We start from the raw sequence: 20432 nt of genomic DNA on the forward strand, positions 1-20432 counted from the left end.
CATCCCCTTTTGGAGTACTGCTGCGTGGCCTAGGATCCATACCAGATGGGATCAGGGGAGTATATCGAGAAAACGCAGAGAAGATCAGCACGTTTTGTATTATCGCGAAATAGTGGAGAGAGTGTCACTGACATGACGTAGGATTTGGGGTGGACATCATTAAAACAAAGGCGTTTTTCGTTGCACCGGAAACTTCTCATGAAATTTCAATCAATAACTTTCTCCTCCGAATGTGAAAATACTTTGTTAGCGACGACCTACAAAGGGAACTTCAGTTGGAGAGAAATGATTATCATAATTAAATAAGGGAAATCAGAGCTCATACGAAAAGATATAGGTGTTCCTTTTTTTGCTCGTGCGGTTCGAGACTGGAATAATACATTATTGTGAAGATGGTTGGATGAACCGTCAGCCAGACACTTACGTGTCATTTGCAGAGTATCCATATAGATGTAGGTTACAGGAGCTATTGTGAACTCTAACAGACCTTGATAACAAAATACACGATTTTCTCGATGGCGCTGATTACGATGCAGACGCGTTCAAATGTGACAAATAGATAGACGCAGCACAAGTTCTATTTTACGCCTGTCACGGGAAATAGAAGGGAAGTTGATGAATTCCATGGTTTACTCTACCATCAATGCCAGACACCCTGTTACGACTATCACTTCACTTGTTTTGTCTGCAGCTTGTGGTCTAGTGGCTTCCATTGCTGCCTCTAGATCACAGGGTCCCGGGTTCGATTCCCGGCCGGGTTGGGGAGTTTCTCTGCCCGGAGAGTGGGTGTTGGTGTTGTTCTCAACATTTCACCATCATCAACATTCGTTGCAGTGGCTATATTGGACTCTCTAAAAAACTGGACTGTGAAAAAAAAAAAGGTTTTGATGGCTCTGAGCACTGTGGGACTTAAACATCTGAGGTCATCAGTCCCCTTGAACTTAGAACTACTTAAGCCTAACAGACCTAAGAACATCACACACATCCATGCCCGAGGCAGGATTAGAACCTGTGACCGTAGCAGTATGACGGTTCCGGACGGAAGCACCTAGAACCGCTCGGCCAATTCGGCCGGCTGTGAAAACAAAACTGAGACTTTGTACGGACGCTGATGACCGCGCAATTGAGCGCCCCACAAACCCAGCATAATTATCAACACTTCATTTGTTCCACCACCAAATATTAGAATGCCCACTATAAAGCGTAAGACTTTTCCTGGTGAAATAAAGACCTGGGCGCGTTTTTGGGAACATTTCTAGCAATCGATTGATCTGGATCCCACGTATCCACCGTTCAAAAACAGAAAATTTCACGTATCTGCTTAGAAAGGGAGCCAAAGTATTCAGCTGATGATATTGCTGTGATCTCTGACACATTCGGTTAAGCGACACCTTCGATACAGACGGCTGTTGTGTGTCTACCTTCAGACGAAAGAGCAGTAGGAAGTCTGAATTGGTATCCTATTATCTCACAGGTGCATTTGTAACATGCCACATAGGATGTTGCCGAACTGCGCTGGCTTAGAGGGACACTTTGACATTTTGTAGAAGCATGTGTCGTTGTCGAACCTTCGCATGATCACGAGGCAGGAGATGGCGAAAAAGGAGAGTTGGAAAGGAATAAAAATACTTTTCTCCTTCATATTAAGTTGCTGGTGGTTGTACTCCGTATGCACAGTAGAAACTGCTGTCACGCTACTCTCGAAAGGGTGATACCAAGTTCAGTTGGGTTGCAGCCCCCTAATGTCCATAGAGGAGGGCTAAAATACCCACCGGGAGGCACCAGCAGCCAAATTTGTCAAGAACATGATCCTGTTTCTCATCACAATGCGGACTGTCCTTTTCAACCACAAAAGATGTGGGAATCAACGCGACAAGGGGAGGGGTGGTTTCATTGACGTTCTTCATATCACACCCTGACGCCTGAGGCCTTTTCGTGTTAACTTCGAGGGGCCGTGTGTCAGAAATGTTTTCCTCGGTGACCCGTAAGAAAATCGCACTATTTCAACGCTGGTTTTCGCGATAGTGACTTCCACCGCAGAGGCGTCAAAGAAGGGCTGAAGTGTGTGGCACATGGACGGTGGCGCTGAGCAGAATTCTGATGAAATGTGGTGCCATCTTCAACCCATCTTGCAGTTCACATGAACTTCCGGGGTTGGCCATTTTTCGCTTGTGTCTAAACCTTGCTCCTTGCTATTTGAAGCTCTCTGAGCCGGAGGGTGAAGGCGCAGAGAAATGTTGTAGGCATCGTTGAGCCAAATTTCAAATTTATGCGTCACTATGTGGTACAAGTACGGAGTTTCGAAGCAGTTATCCTACAATTTTATTCTGCAGTGCGTTTATAATTCTTCTGAATGCAGTAAGGTGGATGAAACTTCTCATCGAGCTCCAACAACTTAAGCTCGTAATGAAACCAGCCAATTAATAGCTGTCTGGTGATATTTTGATTAGTATCTAATACCTCACGTGCTTTTCATCACAACTAGTGCTTCTACTACAATCAGCAGCCTTGCTATACGGGTATATCTATTTTCTCGGGGCACGTTTAGTAAAACACGGTACAAATTGTTCATTCAATGTGTCAATGGTGGTATTTGCAGTTAACTAATTAAAGAGTGCAAAGTAATGTGATTTTATTCCTATTATCCCCTTAAGCTGACTCGTCCGACCCCAGTTTCCCCATCCCAAATTGTTCAGTGGAGCATCCTCTATGTCCTGTTAAATTTTTGCACGCTCATACCGTGACACCCCATATATGGATGAGTAGTCGTGCAGTGCATTTTTGAGCATTGTTGAAGCTTTCGCGATACCTACCAATTCGGAAGAAAAGAAGACATCGAAGCAATATTCAGTCGTGTTGCTAGACTTGTTTATAGCAGGTTCTATCGATGCGCAGTATGCTACATGAAGTTGAATCGGAAGTGAACGACGGAAGAAGTTAGTCTAACGAAATGCTGTCGAGAGGGATTAGAGACTCGATATTTGCGCCAGACTGCAGAATGATCTTACTGTTACCAACAGGGAATGCAAAGACATGATAAGACCAATCAGGGCTTACACGGACGCAACAGTCGTTTTTCTCTCATTCCAACTGCGATTCGGAGAGGGAATGGTTAGAAAAGTAGTATGAGGTACTCTCCGCCAAGGTATCTCAGGTGGCTTGACGAGTGTGTATGTAGATGTAGATGCTGAAGAGACCGAGATTTTCAGCTTTTTTGTGGACATTTAGAGGAAAAGTTATTGAAAGTCAGAGACTTAGCAGAGTTATCCTTAATGTATATTTACACATTAATTAGTGACACATAACCTCAGCATCTCTTACAGTTATCTACAGGAAAAGGAAATTGCAAAACTACGACGAATGATATATTTAATTAATCGTAGATATTAAGTCGGTAAACGAAATTAAAGTTAAAGCTATTATTTGGATAGGCAAGAAAACCAAGAAAAATTTCTAATACCTCCAGCGCCAGGGGTCGACGCCATTGAAGTTGTTCTCTTGTTCAAGAATGACAACTTCCTCGGGCTTTATCTGCGGTTTTGATGCCACGGAGACTGCCTTTAGCATCAGAACTCCAAGGATGAACTGAAATAAATAAATAATTGACTAGTAGTGAATGGATACCATTAATTTCTTTTGACACAAGACTTCAAGAAAGTAAGCACAGATTTAGTATTATAAACGGGAAAAAACATTCTAAACAAAAAGACATTTGAGGCGTACTAGTTATGGATGTGATTGCTTGTTTCTAGGAATAGGGTATTTGTGCGGCACAATCACAAAAATTACAGTAGGAAATTACCAGTTAAAGCCGTCTCCGGCCAACCTAAAATAACAAGACAAAGATTGCGATTCACTCCTGTCATTGTGGAACCAGGGTATTTGTCTTATGATCTACGAATACCTTTGATGAACGGAATCACTAATTTTGTATTACAATTTTTAGACTGTGCCGGACAGTAAATTATTTGAAGAAAAACTATGACTGCACTGGCGAAGAAAGTCCATACTTTCAGATATTAAATTCGTTATTAGCATTTTACGTGATTCTTCCGTCGCTTCATGGTAGAACAATATGAAACGTGCAATATATATCCCCTAGAACGTAGTGCTTTTCATTTATTTTAATTAGTAGGTAATTGATAACACACCATTGTAGATTACCATCTTCACATTTTTTATTGGGAAACTTCAACGACTTATGAACTTTTTTAAATCCTTATATCAAATGGATAAAGTAAAGTAGTACGGTATTGTTGGCTGGGAGACCCCAAAGCAAAGATTTAATCACCTAACTGGAAAGATTTTTCCGTCCTTCGCGCATACTGGAACTTTCATTCACGAAATGTGAGAGTTCTGTGTTTAAGAGTATGTGAGGGGTTTGTGTGTAGTGTAGTATCATTCACGCTTACACGATGATGAGAGAAGTGTGACATAAAAACCTAGTGTTGGCATATAGCCCACTCCTCCCGATAGGCACGAAGTAGGCCATGGATCTTAACGTCCCCACCAGACGGACAGGTCACCACCAACAGAGTCACATTACTTCACTTCTTGAGACTCTGCGGAGAGCTTTGGAATTTCAACCATGACTTCGGCGCTGAATCTGATTATCAGGAACTCTACGTTGACCCCCCCCCCCCCCCCCTCCTCTTTGCTGTGAAGGAAAAGAGAATGCTGACAACAAAGTTCAGCGTGCTCAGCGCTCACTCATCCAAGTATCAAACACGTCCAACGCTGCTTAACTTTGGTGAACTGAAGGAAACCGGTGTATGCAGCAACGCAACATCGTTAGCTATATCACAAGTTGACAGTCCACTACATTACTTATGAATGAACGTGCAAAACAGAGAATGCTGACATTGAATTGTGTTCTAAATAATCGTTGAGCGTGAGAATATGTAGTCAAACTTCAAAAGCAGATTTCAGGCCTCACATAATGAAATGTACCTAGCTAACATTGAGTAAAGTGTGGAGTACAATGCGGAGAGCAGTGTAGCATGCATGGAAGATATATCTAATTTAGTTACACACTAGCTATTTATCCCAGTCTTTTATTAGCTCGTCTCCTCCTGCTCTCTTTCACTGTCTACCTCATCCCTCACCACCTCCTGTCGCTGTCCTACACTTCTGTCTCTACATCTCCTCTTTCACCGTCTATAAGACTATCTCTTCCTCCTCTCTGTTCATCTCTTCCATCCCCTCTCTCTGTCCAGCTCCTCAACAATTCATCTTTTCCATCCCTTCTCTCTGTCTAGCTCCTCAACAACCCCCATCCCCCCCTATTCTCTGCCATCATCTCCTAACCCTGTGTGTCCATTACCTCCTAAGCAGCTCCATGTACTCACCCCCTATGTCTACCTGCTCCTTCCCTCTCTGTGCATCTCCTCCGCCCCCTCTAATTTCACTCCTTCCTCCCCCCTCTCTTTGTCCAAAGCTATGCCCCTCAATTTCCGTCCATATTCTCCTCCCCCTTCTCACTCCTTTTACTCCTCCCCCTCACCTTGTACATCTCCTCCTCTTCCTTTTCTTTGCACATTTCCTTCTCCCCAGAGCTTGTGCTCATTTCCTCCTACCCCCTCCTCAATTGCCCCTCTCCCCCCTCACCCATTCTCTCCACATCATCATTCTCATTGCTGAATGAGGCTGATAGTTCTCTCCAGAACACACTATTGTAGATTACCATCTTCATATTCTTCACTGGGAATCTTCAACGACACATGAACTTCTTAAAATCCCTATATGAAATTCATAAAGAAAACTAATAAGTGCAAACTAATAAGTTAACCAAACTAGGCTGAAATCATCCCAGAGGTCTAGAATCAGCTTCTTCGCATGGCTTTGCCCACAAATGCACATGTCAAAATATTTTACATTCATTTGTACTCATATTTCACCAGTATCTCTAACGAATTTTATAATCTTGAACACTGCAGTGGTCAGAAGTTGTAGAATTATGGATTCAATGGCAATCATACAGCCAATCAATTGCGTTTTAAAAGTTTATTCCAACCTTTACCTATGTTTCGACAGGTATAAACGTCTCTTCCTTATCAGAAGTAATAACAAGTGTTATATATTGTGTGAAGAGAAGAACAAAGACGTAAGCCCTAGTCAACAGTAAAATGATCTATTGTATAGAAATGCTATGATATAGCCATAAGGCCTAGTGAACAGTAAAAATGATCCATGTAAAATCGAAGGTAGACGTAATTTCTGTTTGTGCGTATGATGCACATAAGCCATATATTTGATATAGATTTTCACCGCTAAGCCTTGTAGCTATGCCATAGTAATTATATGGATCATTTTACTGTTGACTACGCCTTATGACTTCGTTTCTTTTTCCGCCCTTGTTCTTACTTCTTCTCAGGTAGACAGCTTTATATCCATCACAACCTTGCTAAAGGTCTTAATACACTTCTGACGTGCGACTGGTTGGCTGTATGATTCCCATTGTATATAGCGAATTTCGCTATGGAGTCTCATTTTCACGGAGATCATATTTTATGATCCGTATTTCCTGAACAATGTGTCGTACAACGATATAATTTTGCATCACATCCACTGATACACGTGGCTACTGTGTGCGAAATGTGTTACGAATAGAGTCAGTAGTAAGGGAGTAATAAATTGAAACGTCTTGTCTGATGCTACAGTTTTTCATCACCTCGCCTTTTATGACGTCATGTCCCCTGAACTGTGTGTCGTATAATGATATACATTTCTACGCACATTCAGCGGTATATGTGGATATTGTCTAAGAAATATATTGCGAATAGAGTTAGCAGCAAAGAAGTAATAAGTTTAAATAACATTCATGATGAACAGTTTTCAACGCATCTCAATGTTCACGGCGACAAATCTGCTGAAGTATCTGGAGTACTACGACATAATCTTTCTACACTCCTGGAAATTGAAATAAGAACACCGTGAATTCATTGTCCCAGGAAGGGGAAACTTTATTGACACATTCCTGGGGTCAGATACATCACATGATCACACTGACAGAACCACAGGCACATAGACACAGGCAACAGAGCATGCACAATGTCGGCACTAGTACAGTGTATATCCACCTTTCGCAGCAATGCAGGCTGCTATTCTCCCATGGAGACGATCGTAGAGATGCTGGATGTAGTCCTGTGGAACGGCTTGCCATGCCATTTCCACTTGGCGCCTCAGTTGGACCAGCGTTCGTGCTGGACGTGCAGACCGCGTGAGACGACGCTTCATCCAGTCCCAAACATGCTCAATAAGGGAAAGATCCGGAGATCTCGCTGGCCAGGGTAGTTGACTTACACCTTCTAGAGCACGTTGGGTGGCACGGGATACATGCGGACGTGCATTGTCCTGTTGGAACAGCAAGTTCCCTTGCCGGTCTAGGAATGGTAGAACGATGGGTTCGATGACGGTTTGGATGTACCGTGCACTATTCAGTGTCCCCTCGACGATCACCAGTGGTGTACGGCCAGTGTAGGAGATCGCTCTCCACACCATGATGCCGGGTGTTGGCCCTGTGTGCCTCGGTCGTATGCAGTCCTGATTGTGGCGCTCACCTGCACGGCGCCAAACACGCATACGACCATCATTGGCACCAAGGCAGAAGCGACTCTCATCGCTGAAGACGACACGTCTCCATTCGTCCCTCCATTCACGCCTGTCGCGACACCACTGGAGGCGGGCTGCACGATGTTGGGGCGTGAGCGGAAGACGGCCTAACGGTGTGCAGGACTGTAGCCCAGCTTCATGGAGACGGTTGCGAATGGTCCTCGCCGATACCCCAGGAGCAACAGTGTCCCTAATTTGCTGGGAAGTGGCGGTGCGATCCCCTACGGCACTGCGTAGGATCCTACGGTCTTGGCGTGCATCCGTGCGTCGCTGCGGTCCAGTCCCAGGTCGACGGGCACGTGCACCTTCCGCCGACCACTGGCGACAACATCGATGTACTGTGGAGACCTCACGCCCCACGTGTTGAGCAATTCGGCGGTACGTCCACCCGGCCTCCCGCATGCCCACTATACGCCCTCGCTCAAAGTCCGTCAACTGCACATACGGTTCACGTCCACGCTGTCGCGGCATGCTACCAGTGTTAAAGACTGCGATGGAGCTCCGTATGCCACGGCAAACTGGCTGACACTGACGGCGGCGGTGCACAAATGCTGCGCAGCTAGCGCCATTCGACGGCCAACACCGCGGTTCCTGGTGTGTCCGCTGTACCGTGCGTGTGATCATTGCTTGTACAGCCCTCTCGCAGTGTCCGGAGCAAGTATGGTGGGTCTGACACACCGGTGTCAATGTGTTCTTTTTTCCATTTCCAGGAGTGTAGTACATTGAGTGATATATGTGTCCATTGTCTGTAAAACGTGTTGTGGGTACAGTTAGTAGCAAAGAAGTAACAGATAAAACGTCATGCTAATGTGGCAGTTTCACAGCACGAAGAGAGAAAATGTAACAAGCGACATTCTTTTTTTGCTTCCGTCGTTTTTTGAAGTTCATCAGCGAGAAAATGTTTCTTAACGATTAGAAATTGTGTGTAAAGTTTATTTCAAGGCTCTAAGTGCTCTCATTCTCACATACTGGATGGCCAAAATATGGGTATTCTCTCGTCGTGGGCTATACTGCTTTTTCACTACACACCTTTGATACATGGCTCGACCTTACCCACACAGTGATTCTTTCAGGCAATAAATTATCAAATCGGACCAGTTATTTATAAGAAAATGTGGAACTTACATTAATACCCTCATACGAACATACATCTATTTTTGTAATAATACTAGCTGATTACCTCGTGTTGCCTGGGTATGTATTTATTCCAAACTTCTTTTAGTCCATCTCCTTCCTTCTCTCTCTGTCCATCTCCACCAACCCTCCTCTGCCCTCCACTATGTATCTCCTCCTGCCCCTCTATCCATCCACACCATCTGCCCCCTTTCTCTGCCAACCTCTTCCCTCCCCTCCTTGCCCATCTACTCCTTCCCTTTTGTTCACCTCTTAATCCATCTCCTTTTCCCCATCTTTCTGTCCATCTCCTCTAGCCCATCCTCCTGTTCATCTCCTCCACTTTCCCTTCTGTGTCCAATTCCACTTCTTCCATTCCTCTGTCAATTTTCTGCTACACTTCTGTCTATAAATCTCCTCTTTCACCGACTATAAGACTATTTCTTCCTCCCCCTGTCATTGTCCAACTCCTCCTCTCTCCTTTCTCCATCTACTCCTCCCCCATTACGGTCTTCCTATCTCTATCTATATCCTCCTAAACCTATCTGCGCCTATCTCCTCCTTCCTCCTCACTGTCTGTTCATCTCCACACCTTCCTTTCCATGTTATCACACTCACCTCAACAGAAGCTGGTTATTCTTACCCCCACAGTATTTATTTCCAGACTGTAACTAATAGGTGTGCCAAATTTGACTGAAATCGTCACAAGGGCTTAGGATGGGCTTTATACTCGTAGCTTTGCCTGAATATACCCATGTCAAATATGTTTAATACACTCCTGGAAATGGAAAAAAGAACACATTGACACTGGTGTGTCATACCCACCATACTTGCTCCGGACACTGCGAGAGGGCTGTACAAGCAATGATCACACGCACGGCACAGCGGACACACCAGGAAACGCGGCGTTGGCCGTCGAATGGCGCTAGCTGCGCAGCATTTGTGCACCGCCGCCGTCAGTGTCAGCCAGTTTGCCGTGGCATACGGAGCTCCATCGCAGTCTTTAACACTGGTAGCATGCCGCGACAGCGTGGACGTGAACCGTATGTGCAGTTGACGGACTTTGAGCGAGGGTGTATAGTCGGCATACGGGAGGCCGGGTGGACGTACCGCCGAATTGCTCAACACGTGGGGCGTGAGGTCTCCACAGTACATCGATGTTGTCGCCAGTGGTCGGCGGAAGGTGCACGTGCCCGTCGACCTGGGACCGGACCGCAGCGACGCACGGATGCACGCCAAGACCGTAGGATCCTACGCAGTGCCGTAGGGGACTGCACCGCCACTTCCCAGCAAATTAAGGACACTGTTGCTCCTGGGGTATCGGCGAGGACCATTCGCAACCGTCTCCATGAAGCTGGGCTACGGTCCCGCACACCGTTAGGCCGTCTTCCGCTCACGCCCCAACATCGTGCAGCCCGCCTCCAGTGGTGTCGCGACAGGCGTGAATGGAGGGACGAATGGAGACGTGTCGTCTTCAGCGATGAGAGTCGCTTCTGCCTTGGTGCCAATGATGGTCGTATGCGTGTTTGGCGCCGTGCAGGTGAGCGCCACAATCAGGACTGCATACGACCGAGGCACACAGGGCCAACACCCGGCATCATGGTGTGGAGAGCGATCTCCTACACTGGCCGTACACCACTGGTGATCGTCGAGGGGACACTGAATAGTGCACGGTACATCCAAACCGTCATCGAACCCATCGTTCTACCATTCCTAGACCGGCAAGGGAACTTGTTGTTCCAACAGGACAATGCACGTCCGCATGTATCCCGTGCCACCCAACGTGCTCTAGAAAGTGTAAGTCAACTACCCTGGCCAGCAAGATCTCCTGATCTGTCCCCCATTGAGCATGTTTGGGACTGGATGAAGCGTCGTCTCACGCGGTCTGCACGTCCAGCACGACGCTGGTCCAACTGAGGCGCCAGGTGGAAATGGCATGGCAAGCCGTTCCACAGGACTACATCCAGCATCTCTACGATCGTCTCCATGGGAGAATAGCAGCCTGCATTGCTGCGAAAGGTGGATATACACTGTACTAGTGCCGACATTGTGCATGCTCTGTTGCCTGTGTCTATGTGCCTGTGGTTCTGTCAGTGTGATCATGTGATGTATCTGACCCCAGGAATGTGTCAATAAATTTTCTCCTTCATGAGACAATGAATTCACGGTGTTCTTATTTCAATTTCCAGGAGTGTATATTTCACACGAACTGTGCATATCATTCTCTGGTATGTCTAACGAATTTCGTCTGCAGTTGCATTTTCACACAGCTGTATGTCTATGATGACGTATCTTCTGATATGTGCAGTAGAATCATATGGTTGCGCAGGTACATCCAATGGTGTGCGTGTCTACTGCCTGCAAAATGTGTTGCAAATAGATTTACTAGCAAAGAAGTAAAAAATTAGAAAGGTCATGCATGATGCAGCAGTTTTTTCTCGCATATCAGGGTTTGACGCCATATCTTCCGAACCATATGTTGTATAGTGATTTAATTTTTATGGTCCATTCGACGGATAATGTGAATACTGTCTGCAAAATATGTTACCAATACCGTTTGTAATAATAAAGTAATAAATTAAAACGCCATGCCTCATGTGGCAGATTTAATGCATTAATTGCGAAAATGAAGTAAGAGTTAAAAGATTTTCCTTGTCTTCATTTTGTGGGGGGTCGCCAGTGAAAAAAAGTGTAGTAAAGTTTTGTTACTAGGTTCTAACTCTTCCCATTCTCAAATACTGTATAATTAAAGTAAGGGTATTTTCGAGTCATGAGCTACGCTGGTTTTTCACCCCAAACCGTTTTGATAGGTGGGCGATTCTTACCTCCACAGTGTTTCCAAATAAAAATTACATGTGTACCAAGTTTGATTGAAATCGGATTAGTGGTTTCGGAGGAGATATGTCACGCATGTATGTACATACATATACAATTTGTACGGGTACCTAAATAGGAATATATTTGCAATCCAAGGTTCCAAAGGGTCCGTAACAACTGCAGCAATATGAATAAGTATCTAGAGGTTAATGACACATGAACGACGGTGACATATAAAGGACATTAAACGTGCAGAGCAATGAAACAGCACTGCCTCAAACACGTACAATGTTTTTGATGCTCTTAGTCCACTTAAATGAGTCCCTTTTCGTCGTCACATAGCCACTCAAGATCTAATGAATCCCATTCCAGACAGTTTTCAATCGAATCGTTAAGCTCAACTGAATTGGCTGAAAATCCCCAAGTATCTTGTGAAAGAATAAAGAAAATTTATCAGTTCTTTGGAGAAAAAACCCTGAGCTTTGCTTGGGATATATGGAAGTTCATGGTCCCACTGGATCAAAGCTGTGGGTTGGAGCATAAATTCGAAGAGCTTTTCCATAAGTTAAGTAAACACGACAAATACATATCACACAATAATATATTCTCCTTCCATTATTTACTACAGTCTTCAAACGCTACGGGTAACTTTTCAATTCCGCGACTGTAGAAAGCCTATGATTCAGAGGCGAAGAACTTGTCGAGTCATGTTCGGAGCGTGTTTTCATCCAGAAACGAAGTTCCTTGAGGGTTTCTCGACAGAGAGCGGGAAACGTGAAAATCTGAAGGCACAAGATCAGGTGGATGAAGTGGGTGCGGAGTGACTTTTCAACAAAACTCAGTCTAGTAGAATGCGGGCGAGCGTTATCGTTGAGTAGCACCACTTCACACCATCTACCTGGTCGTTCTTCTTGGATAGCGTCTGAACGACGTTTCAGTTGTTTACGGTAAATGTCAGCAGTAATGGTTACACATCGGGCAAGCAGTTCGTAGTACACTACACCGTCATTCCACCAGATGTATAACATTAACTTTTACGGGTTTGTGCAGGTTTTACGAGGAGTTGCTGCTTTGTTTGGATTCAACCGTTCCTTGTTTTTCCTTATATTAGTATCAAGACACCATTTATCGTTACCAGTAACGAGTAAGGATAGGAATTTTCAGTGTTGTTCACGAGTTAGTTGACGACGAGCAAGCACAGATCCATATATGGCCACTCACTCATTCTTGTGATTTTGTCTTAGAGCATACGGTACCCAATGAATGCGTTTAAATGAGCTTCATCAGACCCCGCTGGTCTTTCTGCATGTGGAGAGTAACTGAAGTGGTCATTTTAGAAACAGCATAATTAAAAAAACTGCATATTTTTCAGGAAACTTATAAAACTATTTTTAAGAGAATGTTTAACACATATCAAGAGATGGTTCATCCCTTTTAAAGAGTATAGTTAGGTGAGCAGTTTAACGTACAATATAATCTCCAGATCCTAATAGACCCAACCAAAACAGTGATTAAAGTGACTGAAGTTATGTTTTTTTTTTTTTTTTTTTTGTAAAACTAACTCAAATACTTGTGAAATCGTGCTGTTGTAGTCAACTTAACAATAATATTACTTTCAAAAGCAATGAAACGTGCCAGAATTGATTTATACAGCAAACTTACAGAAATGTATGACATTAGTAACATGTTTTCTTTAAATATAAACGTTAATTTGAGGCACCTAACATTTTTTTTAAAAATTACGCAACACAAATGATCTTATGATGTTATGACTTTTCAGCAAACGCAAGGCTGGAAACGATAACGTCAAATTATCAACGATTCTCCCAAATTTCAAGTTAAAGTTGGTGATATTTTTCAGGAATACAGTGCACGACTTCTTCGGTCAGGATGTTTACCTTCAGTGATTGACAGCTGTCTGTTGTATGCCCTTGTTTGCAATAAACACGCGTTTTTGCTTACCAATACCCCGCTGGATTAATGTACGTTCCACCGCTGTGTTGATGAATGGTGATGCTAATGCTACACCCGTATGCCGAGGAAATGCCTTATTGTTGATATCTGGAATGCAGTACGGTTGTCTCTCGAAACATGTTCGCTTTACAGTGAATTACTACCTTCTTATATAGAGGAGGCCATCGATCCTTAAAGTTAATAAGTTAATTACATCTTCAACACCTACCGTAATAGCCACGAACTTACCAGAGTGATTCCATTTTACTGTTATCTCACATATTTCTTCTGGAAGATAAATTCGATATACTTTGGCAAAAGTCTCTTCACAACACTAAACCACTGTGATTGGGGAGAAAACGATATTCTCTCAGAGGATACAATGGCTGCATTTTATCAAAACGCTCTATAAATGCCTTATTATGGTGTGATTTATATCACTTAAGAGGTGCAGTTCTCTCACATATTTCTGGATGCTATTATCTATGTAATGCAGAAGAAAATAAGCTAATTCATTTGATCCTTTGTTACCCTGGGTTTCATCATAGAGGTAAAAATGAGCGTCTCCTGATTTTGCATTATGAATTTGAAAAATTTTGAGTGTTAATTGTCGAAGATGAAACACCAGGATATCAGACAAGTGTTACAACAGCCAGAACCTTCCTTTCTTTGCACAGGTTCGTTGAAGCCTGACGAATATTGTAAAATTTTGTATCTCTTCTTTTGTGAATTATTGGTTCTGCTTCAGCAACCTTCTTTGCCTTCTCACTAAGGAATGGGGACTTCAGTTCCTGTTCCAGAGCTTGGCATGTACAGCAAATTTCTACCTGGTGCGTCCAAAAACTGAGGTGAAAATGGTCTTTGAAGTACTTAACATGGTACTAACATGTAATGACTACTTCAGGATGTTATTCCTTAAACATCTCGATCATGATTTTCAGGCGTAACTTTGTGTGAAGATAATTATTCACCATAGGGGAAGAGTGAGTCTCTTTTCTTGGATAAGGCTCACTATTTTGATGAACGAGCATCTTGATGTCGGTAGACTTTAAATTTCCTGTGGGGTTTTTTCCTCTTAAATCAGCTGGAGAATTCCCAGCTATCAACAGCACTCTTAGACGACGAAATCTGCTGTCACACTTAATACCATGGAAAGCTACGTATAAATACCTTCTGGAAGACCTTCTTCCTTTCATCACTGAATATAATTAAGTACCTGAAACTGAGACTACCCTTGATGGACGGCACGTATTTAGACGGACGATGTCTTTGCACATTGTTACAGGAGGTGAGATCTTGTAAATATATGTCTTTGCTCTTGAAATGATTAAACTTATCAAATGAAGATAACTGATGAAATACATCAACATTAGCAAAAGCATGCATCCTTACAATTGCATTCCTTGCGTGGTTTTCTCTGCTTGATTGTTTCTCAACATAGCTAAGGTATCCACTCCCTTGAACACGTGCTCTTTTAAGCACCCCACTCTTGTATTCAGCTTTATTCCTCACAACACTCTTTCGTTTAATAAAACTATTATCAACCTGCACCTACTACCACATAAGATAACTAAGACCAAGAATGTTGTGTTCTGTCTAAAAGACAACCAAATCTTCTCCAACGACAAATCTTATTACTAGAATAAACAGATCGCAAAGCATTGCCAACAGAGTCAACAGCACCGCCACCTTAAGTTTAGAAATACCAGGACTCCAGAATACCAGAACACGCAGTCGTCATAGTGTACCAGGTAGCTGCAATCGTACTTTGCGGGGAAAAGACACCAATGTGGCCAAAAAAAGGACAATTCTGCCTAATAAGTACTTAAGATCACCATAGAAGATTTCCTAGTCAGGAATATTTTATCTTTCTCTTATCATTCAAACTCCAAGAAAATACTGGAATTCTCTTGCTGGGGAGTGAGTAAAATAATAAATAAATAAATAGCAGTGATACGGGAGACAATGAAAATGAAATAAAATGTAGGCGTTAACAACAGAACTATCACATAGTGCCTCTTCTTGCAGCGGTGTACTGTAGGTCTCTAGAAGAGCGTTGCGTTCCAAGGGATTGGAAAAGGGCACAGGTCACCCCCTTTTCAAGAAGGAACGTCGAACAGATGTGCAGAACTATGGACCTAAATCTCTAACGTCGATCAGTTGTGGAATTTTGGAACACGTATTACGTTCGAGTATAATGACTTTGCTGGAGACTAGAAATCTACTCTGTAGGAATCAGCATGGGTTTCGAAAAAACCGGTCCTGTGAAACCCAGCTCGCGCTATTCGTCCACGAGACTCAGAGAGCCATAGACACGGGTTCACAGGTAGATGCCGTGTTTCTTGACTTTCGCAAGGCGTTCGATACACTTCCCCACAGTCGTTTAATGAACAAAGTAAGAGCATATGGACTATCAGACCAATTGTGTGATTGGATTGAAGAGTTCCTAGATAACAGAACGCAGCATGTCATTCTCAATGTAGAGAAGTCTTCCGAAGTAAGAGTGATTTCAGGTGTGCCGCAGGGGATTGTCATAGGACAGTTGCTATTCACAATATACATAAATGACCTTGTGGATAACATCGGAAGTTCACTGAGGCTTTTTGCAGATGATGCTGTGGTGTATCGAGAGGTTGTAACAATGGAGAATTGTACTGAAATGCAGGACGATCTGCAGCGAATTGACGCATGGTGCAGGGAATGGCAATTGAATCTCAATGTAGACAAGTGTAATGTGCTGCGAATACATAGAAAGATAGTTCCCTTATCATTTAGCTACAAAATAGCAGGTCAGCAACTGGAAGCAGTTAATTCCATAAATTATCTGGGAGTACGCATTAGGAGTGATTTAAAATGGAATGATCATATAAAGTTGATCGTCGGTAAAGCGGATGCAAGAAGAACAATAAGGAAATGCAATCCGAAAACAAAGGAAGTAGGTTACAGTACGCTTGTTGCCTACTGCTTGAATACTGCTCAACAGTGTGGGATCCGTACCATATAGGGTTGATAGAAGAGATAGTGAAGATCCAACGGAGAGCAGCGCGCTTCGTTACAGGATCATTTAGTAATCGCGAAAGCGTTACGGAGATGATAGATAAACTCCAGTGGAAGACTCTGCAGGAGAGACGTTCAGTAGCTCGGTACGGGCTTTTGTTAAAGTTTCGAGAACGTACGTTGACCGAAGAGTCAAGCAGTATATTGCTCCCTCCTACGTATATCTCGCGAAGAGACCATGAGGATAAAATCAGAGAGATTAGAGCCCACACAGAAGCATACGACAATCCTTCTTTCCACGAACTATACGAGACTGGAATAGAAGGGAGAACCGATAGAGGTACTCAGGGTACCCTCCACCACACACCGTCAGGTGGCTTACGGAGTATGGATGTAGATGTAGATGTAGAAACTAAATTGTTTGCGGTTTCTCACGTTCGTACACCTTAGTCAAGGTAACTATTAAATTTATCGTAAAGTTCTTCCATAACCTATCAGTATAAAGGCAATGAAAAAATAATGGAGTTATATCTGAGACCCATTGATCTCTTTTTTGGAAAAAAATTATCACTGCTCTGTCGGTATGAGAATTATTCCCGAAAGGTAAGGTCCTGGGTTCGACTACACGTTCGAGACACAGATTTAATTTGGTACAGATTTACAAAACAATCCAAATTCCACTACAGAGAGAAAGATTAAGTCGTAATGATACCTTTGTTCATATAGGAGACCGCTGAATCAAAAGAGCCCTATACTGTGGCATAAACATTTTTACAAGGTGTAATATAGTCACAGAAAAATTTGCTGTGATCCAGGAAACGTTTTCATATTTATTCCTTTAACTCAGCACAATACTTTAGACAAGGTAATTAACTTCCGTCTGTGATGATCATCCTCGGATTTGAGTACAAGCTAGTCTTCAATGCATATGTAAGTAAAATAGTAAGTCTACAAAATTTCGTAGCTTTATGTAAAAATATACGTACCACATACACATTGTTTGAACAGGCACGTTTACTCTATGCAACAGAAACAGCTATGCAGCCTGCTAAAACGTTATATAGAGTCAACATGCCTATTGGAATTGTTTTTCTGTGGTACCTACATTTTTATATAAAGCTAGGAAACTTCTTCCGCTTACTATTTGCTGACTCTACTGCATAACCTATGCGTATGTTGGCTCGATGTGACTGAAGGATTGTTTGTGCCCGTGTCTTGGAGATAGTCATCACAGGCCTAAATTAATTGTCTGGTGTAAAGTATTGGGGTCCATACCTGAAAAAAATACAGAAAAATAAACATTTTCATTTAAACTTTAATTACCAGCCGGATCTAAAGCACAACGCACATGTGTGCACTCCAGACGTAGAAAGTACAATAGTGAACGGCTTGATTCCTACTACAATACCACCACATGGCAAACATGCAGATAAGAAAGTGTACCTTATCGGTTTAACTTGGGCCCGTTAAACAGTTTGCGATGGTGAGTTATGCAAAGATCTGACCACCGATCGTATTTACAGACGCATTTTAAGAGACAGTTATTATTACAATTTATTGATACTCATACGACGCATAAATTTTTATGTCCCATTTAAAAATGGGCTCTAATGCCAAAATCTTTGGTAGTGACGCAATAAAATTCAATTGCTTACTAAGAACTTCAAAATTATTTTAAGTTTCAGTATAGCTTCATTGGAAAAGTGACTTTATACTCCGATAAGTTATGGCAATACTGATGATTAAATCCATTTCTCAGTAAGTATACGGTGAAGGCAGAGGAGCAGTTTGTTTCACTCTGGCAATCAAAAGACACGACATTCGGTAGTCTGTCTGTCCATGCAGATTTAGGCTTTCGATAGTCTCCCCTAAATCGTTTAAGGCTAACACCTACCTTATAGCCCAGTCACCGAAGTTCGGGGAAAAATTCTTGTAGTAGCAATAGTTTTCAGGAATGGTGTAGTGGAGTGCCAACAATAACAATCTAAAAATTCTGAGGGGGGGGGGGGGGGGGAAGGTGAGAATGTGAGTGCGGGGCTGGGACGGGGGGGAGGGTCGGGCTAAACGACACTTACTTACATTTTTTCCTGAATAACTTGACAACGGTAGCTTCTTGCGAAATTGTTTACCGGTAAAAAATAGAGCTGCATTCAATTCCTTACAAAAAATTCCCTACTCATTTTCTCTCTAGGACTAATAGTTTCCGTGCTGCAAGAAACGGTAAAATCTCACATTTTTAATGGTATGAATATAGTCCTTATGGTCAAATAACGTGGATTTAGAACAAATATGAAATATGTGTATCATACCCAAGTGCAGTAGAACCGTTTAAGAGAGAAATTTTGTTCTGCGCGTTTGACGGACAGAAGTGGAGAGTAGAAGCGTAAGGGAATGGATGTCACCGGATTATGCTCATGCGTATTCCTCAATTTCAGGTCTGCGAACTGAGGACGGAGCAGCCGAATCCCCATTCTCTCTCAAAACTACATCGCCAAAAACCAACACAGTGTGTTTCAGAAAGTTACACCGATCATTATGAGTAAAGGTACGAGTTACTAATAACACTAACGCAAGAAATTAGTACGTACATGTTTTAGCAAATCGTAGTATATTTTTCAACTCTACAAGAGAAAAAATGGATTCTTAGTTGTAGCGTTCTTCCGGGAAAGCCAACTTCATCCTCTTCGAATGTTGTTCGCTCTTCAGTTTACAGACTATACCTATCCTGCATGTCCAGTTCATTTCACTTATGTCAGTATACAAAGTACATTCAAGGGCCAAAGAAGCTGGTACACCTGCCTAATATCGTGTAGGGCTCCTGCGGGCCCGCAGAAGTGCCGCAACAGGACGTGGCATGGACTCGACTAATGGCTGAAGTAGTGCTGGAGGGAATTAACACCATCAATCCTGCAGGGCTGTCCATAAATCCGTAAGACTACGAGAGAGTGGAGATTTCTTCTGAACAGCACGTTGCGAGATATCCCAGATGCGCTCAATAATGTTCATGTCTGTGGAGTTTGGTAGCCAGTGGAAGTATGTAAATTCCCGGGGCAAATCGTCAGCAATTCTGGACGTGTGGGGTGTCGCAATGTCCTACTGGAATTATCCACGTCCGTCGGAATTCTCTATGGGCTTGGATGCAGGTATTCAGACAGGATGCTTAAGGACGTGTGACCTATCAGAGTCGTATCTAGACTTATCAAAGGTCCCGTATTACTCCAACTGCACACGCCACACACCATTACAGAGCCTCCACCAGCTTCAACAGTACCCTGTCGACATGCAGAGTCCTTTGGTTCATGAGGTGTCTCCACACCCGTACACGTCCATCCACTCGATACAATTTGAAACGAGACTCGTTCTACGAAGCAGCTTGTTTCTAGTCATCAACAATCCAATGTCGGTGTTGACGGGCTCAGGCGAGGCGTAAGGCTTTGTGTCGTGCAGTCATCAAGGGTACATGAGTGGTCCTTCGGCCCCGAAAGAACATATGATGTTCCCTTGAATGGTTCGCACACTGAAACTTGTTGATGGACAGCATTGGAATATGCAGCAATTTGCTGAAGAGTTGCACTTCTGTCACGTTGAATAATTCTCTTCAGTCGTCGTTGGCCCCGTTCTTGCAGGGTATTTATACAGCCGCAGCGATGTCGGAGATCTGATGTTTTAAAGGATTCATGATATTCACGTTGTTGTTGTTGTTGTTGTTGTTGTGGTCTTCAGTCCTGAGACTGGTTTGATGCAGCTCTCCATGCTACTCTATCCTGTGCAAGCTTCTTCAATTCCCAGTACCTACTGCAACCTACATCCTTCTGAATCTGCTTAGTGCATTCATCTCTTGGTCTCCCCCTATGATTTTTACCCTCCACATTGCCCTCCAATACTAAATTGGTGATCCCTTGATGCCTCAGAACATGTCCTACCAACCGATCCCTTCTTCT

The 20432-nt window shown here is 43.2% G+C and overlaps 1 protein-coding gene across 1 annotated transcript in view; it reads right to left on the reverse strand.

The window, feature by feature from the left end:
- LOC126418554 (flexible cuticle protein 12-like) overlaps positions 1–20432 on the reverse strand; it is a 42714-nt gene that overhangs the window by 11807 nt on the left and 10475 nt on the right. Inside the window, exon 2 of the mRNA XM_050085369.1 lies at positions 3461–3585. Within this exon, the coding sequence (XP_049941326.1) occupies positions 3461–3585 (125 nt within the window). The remainder of the gene's footprint in view (positions 1–3460; positions 3586–20432) is intronic.

This window comes from Schistocerca serialis, chromosome 9, assembly GCF_023864345.2.
Source record: "Schistocerca serialis cubense isolate TAMUIC-IGC-003099 chromosome 9, iqSchSeri2.2, whole genome shotgun sequence".
Lineage (NCBI taxonomy): Eukaryota > Metazoa > Arthropoda > Insecta > Orthoptera > Acrididae > Schistocerca > Schistocerca serialis.